The sequence below is a fragment of the Microcaecilia unicolor genome, chromosome 4 (assembly GCF_901765095.1).
Source record: "Microcaecilia unicolor chromosome 4, aMicUni1.1, whole genome shotgun sequence".
NCBI classification, from domain to species: domain Eukaryota; kingdom Metazoa; phylum Chordata; class Amphibia; order Gymnophiona; family Siphonopidae; genus Microcaecilia; species Microcaecilia unicolor.
Window position 1 is genome coordinate 58,535,405 of NC_044034.1, and position 21,245 is coordinate 58,556,649.

At 41.6% G+C, this 21,245-nt stretch overlaps 1 protein-coding gene across 1 annotated transcript in view; it reads left to right on the forward strand.

Moving 5' to 3' along the window:
• Window positions 1-21,245, forward strand: part of CUL5 (cullin 5) — a 271,181-nt gene that overhangs the window by 134,230 nt on the left and 115,706 nt on the right. Inside the window, exon 10 of the mRNA XM_030200261.1 lies at window positions 5,880-5,987. Coding sequence (XP_030056121.1) covers window positions 5,880-5,987 — 108 coding nt within the window. The remainder of the gene's footprint in view (window positions 1-5,879; window positions 5,988-21,245) is intronic.

Consider the following 21,245-nt stretch of genomic DNA (forward strand, 5'->3'; position numbering starts at 1 on the left):
TCTTCCTTAATAGGCATTACCACTAGAGTGAACAGGATTGGAGAAGGAGAGGATGGTGGTCCTTCTTGACAAAAAAAGTGACCGAGGAGAAATGGGAAACTTTAGGCCAATAAGCCTCATTCTTTGATTAGAAAAGTAATGGAGGTGCTGCTGAAGGAAATTTATAGTGAAATTCTAGAATCTCAGGCTGCAGGATCTGAGAAACATGGTTTTACCAAAGGAAAATCATTCCAATCAAATTTGATTGATTTCTTTGGTGACCAGAGAACTGAATCAAGAATATGTGCTAGATGTAGTCTACCTGGCTTTCAGCAAAGGCTTTGATATGGTTTCTCACAAAAGGGTAAAGAATAGACTGTGTGGGCTGAAATTAGGACCCAGAGTGGTGAACTAAATTAGAAATTAATTAACAGAAACAGAGGGTAATGATAATGGAATTCACTCAGAGGAAGGAAAGGTGAGCAGTGGAGTGCTTCAGGGATCAGTACTGGGTCTGATTCTATTCAATATATTTGTGAACAGCATTGTTGAAGGGTTAGATGGAAAAGTTTGCCTTTTACTTGTACGTGTTACTATGTTTTGTGAATGACATGAAGATTTGCCATAGAATGGAGGGTAAACAACATGAGAAGGGATCTACAAAAATTAGAAGAATGCTTTTATGTTTGGCAGTTAAAATTTAATGCGAAGAAGTAAAAAAAAAAAAAAAAAAAAAAACAACAACCAGATGGTCCTGATTCCTGCCCTCCCCTACACCCTTTGAGGGGATGCAGGCTGAATGTGCCTTGGGCCTCCTCCCCTACAATTGATAAAGTTCTCTTTGGAACATTCATAGTAAATAGTAACATAGTAAATGCATTCCTTTTCAATCTAGTATTTAGATAAGTCGGATAACCATTTCCAGTGCATTAAACATTAATAGAATCTTACATTTAACTCTGGAGAGTATTGACAGCCAATGGAATTCCCTCAGCATAGAGGAAATACTCGTACATTGTTGTCTGCCCAGGAGAACTATTGCTGCTGCATTCTGTATCCACATCTTGACCAGACCAGCAACAATGCATTGCAGTTAGTCAAGTGAAGACGAGACAAGGGAAACCACAACAGTTGTCATAGGCCTAAAATCACAAGAACATCAGAACAGCCATACTGAGTCAAACAAATGGTCAATCCAGCCCAGTATCCTGCTTCCAGCAGTGGCCAATCCAGGTCACAAGTACCTGGCAGAAACACAGTAGCACCATTCCACGCTTCCAATCCTGGGCCAAGCAGTGGCTTCCTTCATTTCCATCTCATTATCAGGCTATGGACTTTTCCTCCAGGAACTTGTCCAAACCTTTTTTAAAACTAGATACACTAACGGCCAATACCACATCCTCTGGCAACGAGTTCCAGAGCTTAACTATTCTTTGAGTGAAAAAATATTTCCTCCTAATTGTTTAAAAAATATTCCCACTCAATTTCATTGAGTGTTCCATGGTCTCTGTACATTTTGAATGAGAGAAAAACTAATTCACCTCTACCCATTCCACTTCAACGAGGATTTTGTAAACCTCAATCATATCCTCCCTTAGCTGTCTCTTTTCCAAGCTGAAAAGCCCTAACCTCTTTAGCCTTTCCTCATATGGCAGCAGTTCCATCGCCTCTATCATTTTGGTTGCTCTTCTTTGAACCTTTTCTAATTCTGCTATATCTTTTTTGAGATATGGCAAATACAATACTCAAGGTGAGGTTGCACTGCGGAGCAATACAGGGGCATTATAATATTTTTGGACTTACTTTGCATCCCTCTCCTAATAATTCCTAGCATCCTGTTTGCTTTTTTGGTTGCCGCCACCATGCATTGGGCAGAAGATTTCAGCATATTGTCTACAATGACACCTAGGTCGTCTTCTTGAGTGCCAACTCGTAAAGTGGACCCTAGCATTAGGTAACTACGATTCGGATTATTCTTCCCAATGTGTATCACTTTACATTTGTCTGCATTAAATTTCTTCTGCCATTTGGATGCCCAGTCTTCCAGTTTCCTAAGGTCTTCCTGCAATTCTTCGCAATCCACATGTGTTTTAACAACTTTGAATAGTAGTTTCCTGTCATCTGCAAAAGTGATCACCTCACTCGTCCCGATTTCCATATCATTTATAAATATGTTAAATAGCACTGGTTCCAGTGCAGATCCATGCAGCACTCCACTATTCACACTCCTCCATGGAGAAAAATGGCCATTTAACCCTACCCTGATTTCTGTCCAATAACCAATTCCTAATCCACAACAGGACATTGCCTCCTATCCCATGACTCTTTTAATTTTCCCAAGAGTCTCTCACAAGGAACTTTGTCAGAAGCTTTCTGAAAATCTAGATACACTGCATCGACCGGCTCACCTTTATCCACATGTTAATTCGTACCTTCAAAAAAATGCAGTAAATTGGTGAGGCAAGACCTCCCATGGCTGAATCCACGCTCTGTCCCATTAAACCATGTTTCTCTATGTGTTCTGTAATATTATTCTTTATAATGGTTTCCATTATTTTGCCCAGTACTGACATCAGGCTTTACCGGTCTGTAATTACTCAGATTACCCCTGGAACCCTTTTAAAAAAATCAGTCACATTGGCCACCCTCCAGTGCTCGGGTACTACAGACTTTAACGACAGGTTACAGATCACTAGCACCAGATCAGCAATTTCATGTTTGAGCTCTTTCAATACCCTGAGGTGTATACCATCCAGTACGGGTGATTTGTTACTCTTTAACTTGTCAGTTTGGCTCAGTATGTCTTCCAAGTTCACCAAGATTTCTTTCAGTTCCTGTGCATCATCACCTTTGAAAACCTGTACAGGTAGCTCTTTCATCTTCTTCCATAAAGTCTGAAGCAAGGAATTCATTCAATCTCTCCTAACCTTGTCCTCCCTGAGCACTCCTTTTACTGCTTCCTGATCTAAAAGTCCCACAGAGTCTCTCGCAGGCTTCCTGCTTCTGATATACCTGAAAAAAGTATTACTATGAGTTTTCATCTCCGTGGTAAGTTTTTCTTCATATATTCTTTTAGCCTCCTTTATCAGTGCTTTGCATCTGGCTTTACACTGCTTATTTTGCTTTTTATTTTCTTCGTTCGAATCCTTTTTCCATTTTTTGAAGGATTTTCTTTTGGCTCTAATAGCCTCTCTCACCTCACCTTTTAACCACGCTGGTTGTCGTTTTACTCATTTTTCTACCTTTGTTAATGTGTGGAATACATCTAGTCTGGGCTTCCATGATAGTATTTTTAAAGAACATCCATGCCTGATTCAGAGTCCTAATCTCTTTCTTCCAGCACCATCTCCAGAATTGTGGTGCCCTGCCCAGTGCATCCTAGGATGCACTGGTCAGGGCTTCCCTATGGTAGGGACCACCTAGCGCATCCAGGATGGGTGCCACCATTTTGGAGGCCGTGCTGGGAGGAGGAGGGAGTGCTACTATTCCTCTGCTATTACAAGGTACAGGAGGGGGGGTGTTGAGGGGGGCCGCTAGACCACTAAGGCGTGTGGGGGTACGTAGCCCACTGGCCCACCAGGGAGTTACTTTTTGTGTTGGGAGGGGTTGGGGGCCTAGAGGCATAGCTGCCAAGCGGTCCCAATTTTTGAGAGGGAGATTTTTAGTACACGCCCCAGCCCCACCCCACTTTGCATTTGCTCCACCCATTCTACATGGCTCCGCCCTCTGGTACACCTCAAACCTGCTGCCATTTCAGAAAATATTTTATTTAATAGCCTAATACACTTTTCAGTTAGCTTTCAGAGGCCAAATCCTACTGCCTCAGGTCAGTATAATGCTGTTATGGTATCCTCTCCTGACCTGAGGAAGGAAGTGTTGGTTTCTGAAAGCTAATCAAAAATGTTTTAAAATCAGTGAAGGTATCACCTTATTTTCTATTTTGTGTTTTATTTACATTAAACTTTATTAACACAGCTAACGCTAACACCTTACTTTATCCTAAATTAAAAATAAAATTATTTTCTTTACCTTTGTTGTCTGGCCATTTACTTTTTCTAATTGTGTTGCTCCCAGTCTCTTGATTCTGCTTTCCTTCGTCTTTCTGTTGCCAGGGTTTCCTGTCCATTCATCACCTATGGCTTTTCATATTTTCCTCACCCTTGTTCTCCACATGCCCCTTCCTCTTATTTTCCAGTCTTTCACTAGTCTGTCCTCTCCCCCTTTCCATCCAGCAGCTCCCCTCTTTCTCTCCCCATCCTTCCAGTGTCTCCCCTCTTTTTTTTCTGCATCCTTCCATCCAGCGTCTCTTTTTCTCCCTACCCTTCCATCCAGCATCTTCCCTCTTTCTCTCCCCATCCTTCCACCCATCTACCCTGATCCTTCCATCTAGTGTCTCTCTCCCACCTCCTCCTATCCATTGTCTCTCTACCCTTTTCTGTTCAGTGTCCCCTCTCTCTCTCTCCACATCCTTCTAGTCTCTCCCCCCTTTCTCTCTACATCCTTTCATCCATCTCCCCTCTTTCTCTTCCTGTACTTCTATTCAGTGTCTTCCCTCTTCCTTTCCTTATCCTTCCATCCAACGTCTACCCTGCTCTCCCGATCCTTCCATCCAGTGTCTCTCTATCCCCTTCTTTCCATCCAGTGTCTCTCTCTCTACACTTTTCCATTCATCATGTTCCCCCTCCCTCCCCATCCTTCAATGTCTCTCCTGTTTCTCTCCCTACCCTTCCTTCCAGCGTCTTCCCTCTTTCTGCTCTCAGCCAGGATCCCCCCCCCCCTTCTCCTCATCTTCAGCAGCTTCTCTCTTTCTCCAGCCCTTCTCCATGTCCCCCTCCTCCTCTCCCTATCTTACCACTCTCTCCATTCTACTTGCCTCCCACTCCCCCTTCAACCCGATAATCATTTCCTGGCCACTGCTGCTTCTCCTGTTGAGCAGCAGCGACCACGAGAAAAAAAAAAAGCTAACAAATAAAAAAAGTGAGCGCGGGGCCGCAGGCAGTCTTCAAGCATGGGCTGTCGGCGCTGCAGCCGCTCGTCTCTCTGTCCCCGGAGTGGAGCAGGAAGTCGATGTCAACTTCCTGCTCCTCCTTTTGAATTGTTAATTATTCCTTCTTTTTGTGTCTCACTTACATATTTTATATTTGATTATTTTAGCTCTACTAATGATTTCTTCACAATGCCAGTTAAGATGATTCATTCATAGTTTGCAAGGACTTGGACTTTTTCTATAGCAATGGAACAATCTTCCTGAGGCACTGCGATGTGAAAGAAATAACAGTACTTACATTTTATAAGGGGTTAAAGTGTGGTTATGGGGCTGACTTAGTTGTTTTGATTCAGTGGTGTATCAGAGGATAGTTTGTATTTGTTTTAAATCACTTAAAGAAACTATTAATTGTGTTTTATTGTGCATCTTCTTGAGCTCTTGCAATTTAGGCATTTAATAAGTATTTAGCAAATATTTTAACCAGCAGTTTTGTTGGTTTTTACTATTTATGTGGGTAAACCACTTTGATGGGTTACTGAGAGGCGGTTCATCAAATATAATAAATTAAACGAAGATTTTGTAATAGAGAGATCCAAGTTCAGATCCAAACTTCAAGGAAGGTAATTTGTATAAAGACAGTGCAATTAAATCTTGTTATTGCACTCCTAGGACAGGTTTATTAAACAGCCAGTAGTGGGGGAGAAATGAAAATTAGCTGCTCTATAAGCAGCTGGGCCAAGAATTTCTGGATGACCATTTAGTATATAAAACTTTCTAGCAGTTTTGTTCTCTTATCCATCTTCATATCTCATTTTATTAATTTGAAATATGCGTTGGTAATATCAGGGAAATGTATAGCTGGTAAACTAACTTCTGATTTTAATGAGGACAATTTTTTGTTTTTTTTATTTAGGATTCTGAAAAATATGTAGAACAGTTGCTTACACTATTTAATCGATTTAGTAAACTGGTTAAAGAAGCATTTCAGGATGATCCACGATTTCTTACTGCAAGAGATAAGGTAGAACTTTGCTTACCTGTCCTTTTCTTCACAAAACTTTAATTTGAACTACTAAATTTTAGCAAGTAAGTAAGGTCCTAGCAAAAAGTGTTTACCATTATTATTTCTAGGTGTCTACTAATTTGCATCACTGTAATGATGCACAATATTTGGAGACTCACTTTTATCAAGGAGAGTAACCATGAGTGGGCCTGGGAGGACCGGAGCCTATCCAAGTTCAGCTCAGGTCCACCCAACAGTGGCACATAACATTTGTGTAGCTGGTGGGATCCCTAAGCTCCGCCAGCTGAAGACATCCTCAGCCTGACTGCGCCCCCTACCCCCCAAGACTGTAAAAACAAAGTGGCAGTCAGCAGCTGTGCTCCCAGTTGCTGCTGCTGCTACTACTACTAATCATTTCTATAGCACTACTAGATGTACACAGCGCTGTACACATTATATACAAGTACTTTCTCTGTCCCTAGGGGACTCGCAATCTAAGTTTTTTGTACTTGGGGCAATGGAGGGTTAAGTGACTTGCCCAAGATCACAAGGAGCTGCAGTGGGAATTGAACCCTGGTTGCTAGGATCAAAGCCCGCTGCACTAACCATTAGGCTACTTACCAGCTGGGAGTGCGGATAATGACTGTCCCACTGTTCTGACAGCCTGGGGATTTGGATATGAGGGTATCTTCAGCTGGTAAGGCTTCAGGGATACCCTCCAGCCAAGGTTTTTTTTAAGTTTGGCAGGGATGAGGGGGTTGGTATTTATATTTCACACTCACAGCATATGATATGAATGTGACGTAAGCTCAGGTTGATAGTGAATAAGATGTTGTGGGTGGACTGGATGGAACATATGGGTTGCTAAATGCCTTCATTTACTGTGTTAGTATGTAAATGCCTTGTGCCTACGCAGCTTTTTATCCACAGCTAAAGAATTTTCACCCTGTTTGTATTTACTCATAAGTTATGTATGTTTACTGTTTTGAGATCAGAATGGACATAGCACCAGTCAGAATGAGAGAGCTCTTGAAGTCATGGAGGAGAACAAAAACTGAGGATTATAGAAAGAGCCTGTGGATGGGAGGAAAGGAGGGAGAAATGAGGAGAAGGGGGAGAGAGAAAGACACAAATATGAAGTTGAGGGAAGTGGGAAAGACTTTTGTGTATATTGGTTATTTGCAAGGGGTGGGGAAACTTTTGGGCCCCAAGGACATGTAGGGTGCGCAACCCAGGAAGGGGACTGTAAAGATCTTGGGAGTGTCTGCAGAGCATGGGGGTGAGGAGTGAGAAAGCATCTAGTTCCTCCCCCTCCATGTTTAATGGGCTGATGGAGAACAGAAACCACGTGGTGGCTGAACATAAAAATCTCACAAGAAGAGCAACAAAAAACCAAAGAGCGGGAAACAGAAGAAGTCTCAACAAAACAATGGGACATAAAAATATGAAATGGTACTTTAATTCATGTGACACATAAAACAGTTCCATTGTTGCTGTTACATAAAAGACTGTTATTATATAAAAGACTGAACACTGCACCATGTTTCGGCACCAGGGTGCCTGTCTGAGGAGTCTATAAAGAAAAACAAAAATAACCTAAAATGGGTATTAAACCATGTAACATATGAAAAGGTAAAATTAAGAATAAACATCAAATGTTCAAGTAAAAACATATTATATATATATATATATATATATATATATATATATATATATATATATATATATATATATATATTATATATATATATATATATATATTTATATATATATACACTCACACAAACACACAAGTTACAAAAAGATACACAATGTATAATTAAAACAACAATCAGTATAAAGCAATATAAAACAGCAATTGTGAAATACATAAAATGTACAGATGACCAGGAAATAAAAAGTATTCAAAATATGTGTAAAAAACAAAACAATATCATGACATACTGTAAAACGTTTAGATAACCATAAAATACATATAAGGCAACAGAACTGAGATATATTTTTCAAAAAGGGAAGAAAGGTACACTAACCTCACAATTGTTTATCCAGAAAATAAGACTGAACAGCTATAAAAAATGATGTCTAATGGTCTAATACAGTGTTTCCCAAGTCTAGTCTTGGAGCACCCCTTGCCAGTCAGGTTTTCAGGACATCCACAATGAATATGTATGAAAGAGATTTGTATATAAGTGCAGTGTATGCAAATCAAGTTCATGTATATTCATTCTGGATATCCTGAAAAACATGACTGGTAAGGGGTACTCCAGGACTGGACTTGGGAAACACTTGTCTATTGAATAAAGGAATGTATACAAATGAATAAAGAGTACATGACAATTTTGAAAAAAGCAATATACTGGTTTAAAAAAATCACAAAATATACATATATTCACAGTGGACTAGAATGAATGTACTGTATAATGGTTTGTAAAGGCCAAATATGTGAAATTTAAAATAATTTATACAAAAATGCAAATGTGAAAAGGAAGTGTGTTGACAAGAAAAAATAGAATGGGCATACCTTGCTGTTCACTAGTTTAAAGAGTACCCATCATAAAATGTACTGATTAATGCTTGGAAGATATCAGGAAAGTACCCAATCATAAAACATACTACATTTCAGCTGCTCTGTTATTGTTTTTCACATACCACGCCACTCTTCCACCTCTTCTGCCCTCCCTATCCTTTCTAAAAAGATTAGCCCGGTATTCTTTTTTTAAGACTGTATTGGTGTGGTCCACATTTTATTTGTAGTTAACATGCATCATGATCAATATTTTATGTCCATTGTAGCTGTTGTTTCTCATTATCGCTATTCAGCTTTTACCTCGATTTTTACAGTGCTAGCCGATTTGACTATCATCTGTAGCTTTTTATGGCGCATTAATATGTGGGTATACCACTTTTTTTCAGTTTATTTTAAAATTTTTCAATTGGATACAGTACCAAATCAAAACATTCTCTGCCTAACAAAATATTGTATAACATCACAAGATCAACATTTGTAATAAAAAAGAGCATGAGCATAATCAACATAATCCACCCTCGTACTGATCCCTTTACCCTTCCTCCTTACCCTTCCCTTTCCCTATCCTTTTTCTTTGAGCCACTTATCATACGTGCCCCAGATTCTGTGGTACTGAGCAATTGTTCTTTTCTTACGGCTGTAAGCTTTGACATCAGCCGCACATTGTCCAGTTTTTCTAGGACAGTCTGTAATCCCGGCAAGCTTGGCTTCTTCCATGCAGCAGCAATGGCCATCTTGCTTGCCACAAACACTTGAGTAGCAAATTGATGAATGGCTCGTTGAACTCCTGATGGCTTAAAATGCAGCAAATAACTGTCCATTTTCACGGGATATGCAGTAGCTGCTACCTGAAATTTCACAACTTCGGTCCAGAATTTTTGCGCATGACTTCGGGTCCACCACACATGAAACATATCTCCCAGTAATCCACATTGTCGCCAGCACAGAGCAGATCCTGTTTTATACATTTTTACCAAACGACTTGGCGTGTAATACCAACAATATAAAATCTTATGTCCGTTCTCTATCAGCACACTTGAGATTGATAACTCGCAGTAAGGACTTAAAAGACTGTTCCCATTGTGAAAACTCATATGTTACTCCCAGTGCACCCTCCCATTTAGATATATAATACTCTACTGGGATGTCATACTATAACAGGGCCTTGTAGATTCTAGTAATACCTCCTCACCCTCCTCCCCTCACCAGTCCCCGTTCCAATAGTGTTTCAGTTAAGCTAAGTTCTTCTCCCGCCCGACGTTTAATAAAATCTTTCACCTGATAGTACTGAAAAGCCTGCAAGGGGGAGAGCCCATGTTCTTGGCATAATTCTGCATATGATATAATTTCCCCTTTTTCATACACCTGGCCTAGTTCGCACAGACCCATTTTTTCCCACTCTAAGTAGGTGCAATCTGTCTGACCTGGCTCAAACTTAGGGGCAAATCTAAGAAACGTATGTATGAAATAGGTTCGCCCTGGAAAAATTTTTTCTCTCACCTTGCTCCACACCATTGCAGTAGTGAGGGACTCTCTTTAATTATCTCCCCCAGCCTATGTTTCAGGAGCCACGGCACTGCCCCAAGTGGGATTGGGCCCCACCATCCCTGTTCCAATCTAACTCCTAACTTTTCTGCCTTTTTGTAGCCATGTTGGTAAAATTCTTAGGTGGGCAGCCTGGTAATATGCTTGTAGGGAGGGGACCCCCTTCCCTCCTCTTTCTTTTGGTTGATACATCACCTCTCTCTGTACTCGGGGTGGTCTTTTTTTTCCATATGAACGCGAAAAGTTTCCTCTGCAGGCCCCGCAGGAGAGCCCTCATCGACCAGACATCGCAGGCTGAAGGTAGTGACCACCACGAGGCGAGACCCTACCAGTGACCCGCGATGGACCCGAACCCGTGGCTGACCGATGCGACCCAGGTGGCAGTCACTGACCGTGGGCTGTCCCGGCAGATGCTGAGCTGGACCAATGAGATATTAAAAATGAATGGACTATGAGGTCACATGAGACCCGGAGTACTGCCTTAACACTCTCCAGTCTCCCAGCTTAAGAGAGGACTAACTGTTCAACCATCCCCTAATTTCTACAACATAGCAACATCTTCTCAGATCCCTACCTTCAAACACCAACACAGATCTCTGAATTAAGGAGTCTCTACACCCTGAAGCAACACTTCAAGCTAACGGCGGCGAGGCCATGAGACAAGCTCATACTCACCAACCTTCTGACCCTCTGGAGACAAGGAATCAAGGCCACCGAGTCAGACGAGAAATGTGAGTTGAAAACAACTGTAAACTCACCCCTCACAGACCCCTAGAAAACTCCTCACAAAAAAAAAAACATTCCCACCTTAAAGAGAATCCCAAAAAGACACAACAAAATGATCATCGCCAAACTAATTCTAATAACCTACACACTATCCCTAATTCACCAAACACTAGCCACCCCCCTCACAAACACCAACAACATACCCACAATACTCAATCTTTTCAGATTACCCAGGCACAACACACCTCACCAGAACAGCAATAATCAAAACATGAAAAAAACCACCCCACGGGGACAAACATATCACAAAGGAAAGAAAGGACTTAATAAACCTACACAACAAGAGAATAGACAACTTAAGAATATCACAACAACTGCGAACACAAGCCCTACCAAACAATTCAGGTGGGATACATAAACGCCAGATCAGTAGTAAATAAAACAACTACAATAACTCATCAGCGAAACCTGGATCCACGATCACAAGGACCCCATAATCCTAGAACTCTGCCCCCAAGGCTACAAAATTACACACTGGACAAGGAAAGAAAAAAGAGGAGGTGGAATAGCACTAATCTATGGATCCCACTTCACCGTAACAACAACTGCTGAGTCTATAACACCAAAACTCGAAATAGCCTCAGTTAGGATCCACCATACTACTCTGCTCGACCATCTAACTGTGGTCCTGTTTTACAGACCACCAGGAAATTGGCAAGATGCCAGTAAAGCTTTATGGATTTCATATCGAATACATGTGTGTCCAAACTCCAATTACTCATAATAGGTGACATAAACCTACACCTGGAAGATCCTAATGCAACCAATACACGTGATTGCAAAGACTTCCTACAACTCTGGGACCTTAACTTGCCTAATATGCAAGCTACACACAGTAGACCTTATTACATACAAATTAACCTTAGACTCAAATCTCATACTAACAGACACAAAATGGACGGCCATACCATGGTCAGACCACCATAAATTAAACGTAGCCCTAAAATGGCGGAAAAAAGACATGCAACCCAAGAAAGTATGCACAACCTACACCACTAGAGGACAGATTGATCCTAGTACACTCTGGCAACAGATCTACAAAAATGAATGGTTAGCACAGACAGACTCCAAACACTATCTCCAAAATTGGGACGACAGATGCAGAATCATACTAGACGAAATTGCACCATTACAAACAAGAACCACACAAAGACACAGCTCAAATACCTTGGTTCAACGAAGAACTGAAAAACTAAAAATACAAGTCGGAAGACTCGAACGCTCATGGCAAAAAAACAAAAAATGAACATACACTCAAAGCTTGGAAACAAATGCAAAGAAAATACAAATATACAATAAGACAAACCAAAAGAGCATACTACAAAACCAAATAGGACCAGACTACAAAGACGCACATAAATTCTACCAACTCGTGAATAAACTAATAGACACCACACCGGTCACCACAGCCAGCACAGACACTCCATCGGCAGACCAATTTGCCAAATATTTCAATGAGAAAATTATAAAACTTCGATCCATATTACCACTCAACACAAAAAATTTATGGATTGCTTGGACCCTACTCCTGGTGAATACCCAGCAGATCGAACCTGGAATGACTTCGATCTGCTAACCGAAGAAAACTATCACTCAAGCACTCAACAAATTCTCCAAAACCCACTCCAAACTGGATACTTGCTCCAGTAACCTAATAAGGTTCGCCCCCAAACGCTTCATAACAGACCTTAAGTCACACCTGAACTACATGCTGCAACACGGACTTTTTCCCAAGGACAAAGGAAACATACTACTCACACCCATACCCAAAGACTTAAAGAAAAAATTAAATGACACAACCAACTATCGACCAGTAGCATCCATCCCCCTGATAGTTTAACAACTCACCAATTATCTAAACAAATTCACAATACTACATGAATCACAGTCAGGATTTCGATCCAACCATAGTACTGAAACAGTGCTAACCACTCTCATAACCAAATTTAAACAACTAATTGCAACTGGAAACAATGTGCTACTCCTACAATTTGATATGTCCAGCGCGTTCGACATGGTCAGTCACCAAATACTCCCGAACATCCTAGACTACTTTGGGATTGGAGGAAACGTACTAAGATGGTTTAAAGGCTTCTTAACAGCAAGATCTTATCGAGTGATCTCAAACTCAAAAACGTCAACACCATGGAAACCTGAATGTGGAGTACCACAAGGATCACCGCTCTCATCAACCCTTTTTAACTTAATGATGACACCTTTAGCCAAATCGCTATCCAACCAAGGACTTAACCCGTACATCTATGCTGACGATGTCACGATATACATCCCGTTCAAACAAGACATAACTGAAATCACAAACTAAATCACACACAGCCTCCAAATAATGAACTCATGGGCGGACGCATTCCAACTAAAGCTAAACACAGAAAAAACACAATGAGGCTTATTTTCAAAGCACTTAGCCGTACAAAGTTCCATAGGTTACTTTGGAACTTTGTAAGGCTAAGTGCTTTGAAAATGAGCCCCTATGTCTCATCCTGTCCTCACAATACAACACAAACAAACCCAATACCATAAACACCCCAGATTACACACTTCCAGTCTCAGACAGCCTGAAAATTCTGGGAGTCACAATTGACCGAAATCTCACACTCGAAGACCATGCAAAAAATACAGCAAAGAAAATGTTCTACTCAATGTGTAAACTTAAAAGAATCAAACCTTTCTTCCCAAGGGAAGTATTCCGCAGCTTAGTACAATCAATGGTGCTAAGCCATCTAGACTACTGCAATGCTATCTATGCCGGATGCAAAGAACAAATCATCAAGAAGCTCCAAACCGCTCAAAACACAGCAGCCAGACTCATATTTGGAAAAGCGAAATACGAAAGCGCAAAACACCTAAGAGATAAACTACACTGGCTCCCACTAAATGAACGAATTGCGTTCAAAATTTGCACCCTGGTCCATAAAATCGTCTACGGGGAAGCCCCGACCTCCATGTCAGACCTTATAGACTTGCCCATTAGGAACGCAAAAAGATCATCATGCACATTCCTCAATCTCCACTATCCTAACTTTAAAGGACTAAAATATAAATCCATATACGCGACCAGTTTCTCATACATCTGCAACCAGCTTTGGAATGCACTTCGAAGACCATAAAACAACACAAGACCTAACCATCTTCCGAAGGTTACTGAAAACAGATCTTTCAAGAAGGCATACCATAAACATCCGTCCTAAATACTAAATAATTAACATTATACACGATCTATACAAGACCGAATTCGTATCGCAGGACTGCATAACCTCTTTGCTACTGAGATCAAGCACTGCCACTTTAAACCTTTTGTCGAATAGAGTCTCTTCATAGTCGATGACCTAATGTATGTTACAATCCAATTTATTACTCAGGAACCTTCTTGCAATACCATAATGTATTCTTCCTTATCATGTATGTCTGCACATGGTATATATGTATACCATGATCTGTTCCATATATATCATGTTCCATGTATGTTACCATGTATGTATGCACCTAACGCAATACCATTTGTAATTCTGTTACCCTTAAATGGCAACTGCCATTACGGCAAATGTAAGCCACATTGAGTCTGCAAATTGAGAAAAATGTGAGATACAAAACAAATGCTACAAATAAATAAATAATAAAATCTGGTAAAGCTACAGGTAGCGCCATGAATAGGTACAAGAGTTTTGGGAGAATTATCATTTTCACAGCATTATTCTGTCCCATCCACGACAGGGTCAATCCCTCCCATCTTTCCAATTCTATAAGCAGGTCTCGTATTTTTCAGGGAAATTACTTTTAAAGATTTCGTTTAATCTACACAGGATATTAACTCCTAGGGTATCTAATGTATTTTTTTGCCCATCTATAGGGAGAACTGATCTTGCAATTGCTCCAGTTGTTTCCTGGGTATGTTCACCTCCAATGCTTCTGATTTATCAAGTTGATTTTAAAACCAGAAATCTCCCTATACCTTTGGATCTCCTTATTGATTATTGGGAAAGAGACCAAGGGCTCCTTTAGTGTAAGTAAAGTATCATCAGCGAACAAGAGAATTTTGGTCTCTATCCCCCTCCATCTCGGGCCCCTAATTTCTGGGTCAGCTCTAATTTGTATGGCCAAGGGCTCCATCACTAGGGCAAAAAGTAGCGGGGACAGTGCACAACCCTGTCTAGTGCCTCTATATAACAGAAATGGTTGAGATAGATGGCCCTTAACCCGCACTGAAGCTTTTGAAGTTTTGTAAATCAAGCGCAACCGTGTTTCAAATTGCTCGGTTATACCAGCCAGCTCAGTCACTGCAAAGAGGAATGGCCAACTCACCCGGTCAAACGCCTTTTCAGTGTCCAATGAGAGAATACATAATGGGCCATACTAATGTGTGCATTTTTGTACCATGTATAGGGCTCTCCAGATATTGTCAAAGGTCTGCTGGCCCTGTTTAAAGCCAGTTTGATCTTCATGGATTAACAACGGGAGATACTTCTGCAGTCTAGTTGCCAGAATCTTGGTAAATATTTTATAGTCAACTCCCAGTAAAGAAATGGTCTGTAGGAACTGCAGAGGTGCGGGTCTTTGCCCTGTTTGGGGTATAACTGTTATAGTGGCCAAATTCCACGTCGGTGGAGCCCCATCTCTGTGTCTAAGGAGTTAAAAACCCTTAACAATAGAGGGGCCACTAGCTTTCCAAAAGCTTTATAAACTTATTGGTGTAGCCATCAGGTCCCGGCGCTTTATTAGGGGCCAATCTTTAATGGATTGTTCTATCTCCTCTAGTTTAATAGGGCTTGACAAGACCTGTCTGGCACCTTTAGATAACTGTGGAAGCTCAACTTCCTCTAAATATTGTGTATGACCTCCTGATTATAGTCAGCCTCTGGGGTATACAATTTCTTGTAGTAGTTTCTAAAAGCAGATTTCAAGAACTCCTATTTGAGTGTAACTCTCCTCTATCATCTAGGATGCCCCCCACCCCATTCCTGGCAGCCTGCTGTTTAAGCTTATAAGCTAAAAGTCGACTAGATTTATTACCAAACTCAAATGCGACTGACGTGCCCTCTGTAATTGCTCCGATATTTCTGCTAATTCAAGTTCATGAATTTGGTTTCGAAGTCCCCGGGCCTGAGCTATCAGGTCAGGTGGTGACTGAGCGCCCCCTTGCTCTATCCGCTCCTCGATGTTTGCTAGCTCCCCCTCAGCCTGTTCTCTTCTGCGGATTGCATTTTCCAGCAATGTGATTTAATGCTATGAGCTGGCCTCGCAATACTGCCTTAAAGCCCTCCCACAGGGTGATCGGGGAGACCTCTCCATTATCATTAAAATGTATGTAGTCTTTAATATATTGTTCTATCTTAAGCAAATTATCCGGGTCAACTAGTAGCGTGTCATCCAGACGCCAGTTACGCTGTTACCTTGCTGACCTCAAATTGTTTAGATGCAATAGCACTGGAGAGTGGTCCGACCAGGTGCGAGGCAAAATTTCCTGGGCGCTAGTCAATCCCAAAACTGTAGCATCCCCTAGCCACATATCTATCCTAGAGAATGTTTGATGTACTGCCAAGAAGTATGTGTAACTATGGTGGGTGGGATGGTCCCTGTGCCAGAGATCTGTTAGCTGCCAGCGTGTTATGAGCTCTTGAAGCTGTCGCCTACCATGTTTAGCATAGTTTAGGTGAGGAATTATCTAAATATGGATGCAGTGTAATATTAAAGTCTCCCCCTATCACTAAGGATACCTCGATATGTTGAGTAATTTGGCGGTCTAACTCCATAAAAAATTCTCCTTGATTTGCGTTGGGCCCATATACATTTATTACCGTGTAAATTCTTTCTGCTAGAGCCACAATCACCAACAAGTATCTCCCTCCCTTGTCTCTTGTTATTTTCTTATCTCCCATGGCTTAGAGCTTCTAAAAGCTATTAACACCCCCTTACTCTTTTTGTTATCAGAATTAGATGCGAATATATAGAGGAGGTATTGCCTATGGTAGCAGAGCCACTCATATCTAGGTTTAAGGTGGGTCCTCTTGAACCACTCTACTACTACTACTTAACATTTCTAAAGCGCTACTAGGGTTACGCAGCGCTGTACAATTTAACATGGAAGGACAGTCCCTGCTTAAGGAGCTTACAATCTAAAAGACAAATGTACAGTCAATCTGATAGGTCAGACAGATTGGGGCAGCCTATATGTTCGAAAGGTTAGGTTCCGAAAGCAGCATTGAAGAGGTGAGCTTTAAGCAAGGATTTGAAGATGGGTAGGGAGGGGGCTTGGCGTAGGGGTTCAGGAAGATTGTTCCAGGCATAGGGTGAGGCAAGGCAAATGAGCGAGCCTGGAGTTGGGGTGGTGGAGAAGTGTACTGAGAGGAGGATTTGTCATGTGAGCGGAGGTTACGGGCAGGAACGTAGGGGGAGATGAGGGTAGTGAGGAGCAGCAGACTGAGTGCATTTGTTAGTAAGGAGGAGAAGCTTGAATTGTATGCAGTATCTGATCGGAAGCCAGTGAAGTGACCTGAGGAGAGGGGTGATATGAGAATAACGGTTTTGGTGGAATATAAGACATGCGGCAGAGTTCTGAACGGATTGAAGGCGGCATAGCTCCCTAAACAACAACTGTCCTCTTCCTGGGGATGTTCAGCCCTTTTACATTCACTGTCACCCATGTTATATCAGCCATTGAAACATATCATTATTCCCGCTCCCTTTTGCCATCTATCATTTTCCCAAACACACCCCTTGCCCTCCTTCCCCCCATCCCATCTCAAAATCCCCCCCCTCCTCCTCTCCCCATTTGCCATGTTATTAGTCTCCTCCCCCTTCCCCTATGTTCCCAGTATTTTGGTGCCTTATGGTTTACCACTAGGCACCTATTCAGAGAGAAAGTAAGTAGCAAATCGCTTACCGCATACCCCACTGATAAACTTCCAACATATTTAACCAAACCACCTCTTCTTTTCCCAACAATATTTCCACATTTAGTCATTATATAGGCTTCCGAGGACTATGTTACCAGTTCAATCCTTGCCTCCGGTGAGTGTGGCCATCAGGTGATCTTCGTAGCCGACTGCTGCCGCTGTAGTCGTCATGGGCCCTTGCCCACTCTCCTCCATTTTGGCGGAATGGTTTGTAGAGCACTTCTTTTTTTTCCATTCTTGAGCCTGCTGGTTCTATTTCAGCTTCTGGGCATATCACCTTCGCCTCCTCTAGGAATTTCACTTGATGCATTTCCCTTCCTTGTAAAAGACCAGGGCGAAAGGGTGTTTCCATCTATATTGATATTAAGGTCCCGCAGCTTCCTGTAAAAGGCTTTAGCTCGCCTCTCCGCTTTAGAGTTGCCGCTGCCAAGTCCTGGTATATATCAAGTCCCACGTGAACCCTTGAATCTGGCGTGACGCTTTCAGCACCTGTTCTTTTAGCTTGTAACTTGAAAAACATGCTACGATATCCTTAGATACATTGTTCCGCACAGGGCCCAGCACTCTATGGGCTCTTTCCAACTGAATAGTCTCAGCCTTTATAGCTGTGCCATTCGCTGCCAGCAATTCTCCTACCAACTTTTGGGCCACCATTTCACTGTCTTGGTAGGTGGGCGTCTCTGGCAAACCCCGGAACCTTAAATTATTTCGACGACCCCTATTTTCCAGGTCCTCTGCTTTTTCCAGCAGTTGCTGCTCCTTTTGCAGTTCCGTAAGCTGCTGTTCCATCGTTCCTAGTGCTTCACTGTGGCCTTCTACGTGTGATTCCATTTCCTCAAGTCGTGACCCCAGCTCGCGGATTTCTCCCCTCAGGTCTGCTCCGAGCGTCGCCACATCTGCTCTCAAGGCTTTCAGATCCAAGCTGATCTCTTGCAGCCAATTTTTTTTAGCTCGAGGGAATCTCCATCTCTGATCTCTCTAAGTCTTGCTGCTCTGGGGCATTGTCCATTTGGTGGGGTGTTTCCTTGCTCATTGATTCCTGTGTTCCCCGAGGCTCCGCCATTTTTCCTCCTTGTGTCTCCTCTCCTCTCGGGAAAGCAAAGTGAGAAAAATCCACCCCTTCACTTTTAGACTCATAGATCACCGAGGTCCCCAAATGAATAAGAAGCCACCTCTCCGCGTTTGCTTTTCTCAAAGTGTTTCCAGTTTGGTTTTAATCGCGCTCAGTTCTTGTGGGAAGCGGGAGCTCCGCTCTTAAGCGACCATGTTGCTTGGTGACATCACTTCCTCCCTGGTATACCTCCTTTTTTAATGATTTTTTTTTATATAATCTCTTTTACTGCACTAATTTTCTTTTTTTTTTTTTTTTCTGGAGATCAGTCTTTTAATTGAAACTACTTCTGGTCAGGTTCATTGATATGTCAAATCGGTTTCTTGAGTAGCCCACATTAAGATGTCACGGCAGTGTCTATATATATATATATATATATATATATATATAAGACACTGCCGTGACATCTTAATGTGGGCCTTTACAGCATTACATGAGCATTTTTCAGTTATGTGAGTTGGCAGTTGTTAGAATTTGATATAATCACATCTTTCAAGCATTAATCAGTACATTTTAAGTTATTTAAACTAGTGAAAGGCATACTGCTAGGTAGCGAGATTAATTGCTTTAGTATTAGAAGTTGCAACTATTACGTTTTACATATTTTTTAAATTATTTATTTATTGATTTTCATTTTACATATTTTATTGATAATACTTATTTCATGTAGTTATTGCAGATTTACTGGAAAGTTTATTTGATTCTCTTCAAGGTCTTTTTAAAGGTATGCCCATTCTTATTGTTTCTTGTCACTACACTTCCTTTTCACATTTGCATTTTTGTATAAATTATTTAATGTCACATATTTCCACCTTATAGACCATGGACCATTATGTAGCACACTTTCATGTTATTTCACTGTGAATATAGATGTATACCTTTGTGATTTTTTTTAACCAGTATATTGCTTTTTTTCAAAGTTTCATGTACGCTTTATTCATTTATATACTTCATTTTATCATTAGACCAGTAGATGACATTGTTTCAGTCCTAGTTTCTGGACAATTTCGAGTTTGTGTACCTTTCTTCCTTTTTGCAAGTATATCTCCGTTCTGTTGCCTTGCATGTATTTTATGGTTATTTAAAAATTTTTACAGTATGTCATGCTTTCTATTGTTTTATATACATTTGTTTCCTGGTCATCTGTACATTTTAACTCGCCAAGGACAAGCAGACTTATAATTCTCACAAGTGAGTGACACTGAACCCACCTCGCCAGGTCCAGATTTGCAAAAGTCTAACGAGAGCTTTGTGAAGCGAGACACATGCTCCACAGGGCATGTGCAAATGCCTTCTTGCCCACTGCGAGATCGCGGTCTCCTCTGTTCCTTTTCTACCGTGGTGAGGAGAGGGCGTGTTTTTTTTTTTTTTTTTTTTACCGTCTCACATCACTCGGTCCTAGAGAGCTTTTTTGTGCCTTTCAGCATTTTTTTTGTTTGGTTTTTCATTCTTTGTTGTGTTCCTGTTGTGAAACCTCCGTCCTTTAAATGTTCCCTTAAGTATTAGTGATTTTGTCCAGTTTTAAGTTTCCATTTGTTTCATCATCATTAGGCCACTTTTAGGCCTTCACCTCGACCAGGAACTTTCCCTTTCTTTTTTGGCCATGCCTTGCCCCTTTATCAGGCACCATCGCTTTGTTTAATTTAGCCAAGGAAGTTTTTCCTTCCATGTCTACGAAGGTTCCCTGTTCAAGCGCTGTAACCAGTGCAATCGGACAGTCTCTGGAAAAGACACCCATTCTTGATATCTACAGTGTCTTGGGCCTGACCATAGCTTTTTTTGCCGTGCCTTTCCCCTTTATCAGGCACCATCGCTTCATTTAATTTAGCCGAGGAAGTTTTTCCTTCCATGTCTACGAGGGTTCCCAGTGGCTTCAGGCACTGTACCCAGTGCAATTGGACAATCTCTGGGAAAGACTCCCATTCTCGGTGTCTACAGTGTCCTGGACCTGACCATAGCCCCATTAACTGTATTCTCTGTCTTTGCATGAAGAAGAGGACAAAGGTTTCCAGAGAGGCTCAATGAGAGAGGATTTTTTGAGCCAAGTCCGGTTCCTTGATGTCGGCATCAACGTCGAGCATTGCATCTGCATTGGGAGCGTCAGTGAGCATGGCTGCTACTAGATCCTTAGACACTGGGAGCAGGGAAGCATCAAGTGGGTCTCCACCTGCCTGGAGGCCTCCTGCTGTGCTCAAAGTATAACAGTGCGCAGACTCTCATGGCTTCATGTTTCTGACTTGGAACATTCTGTTCAGCAGAGTTTGGCAGATGCCCCATGCTGGAGGGATAACCTTTTTGGAGAGAAGGTGGAGGAGGTCGCAGACCAAATCAAAAAATATACGGATATTATCTCCCGCCAGGCACCTTCTGAATCAGCCTCCTTAGCTAGGAGGACTTTT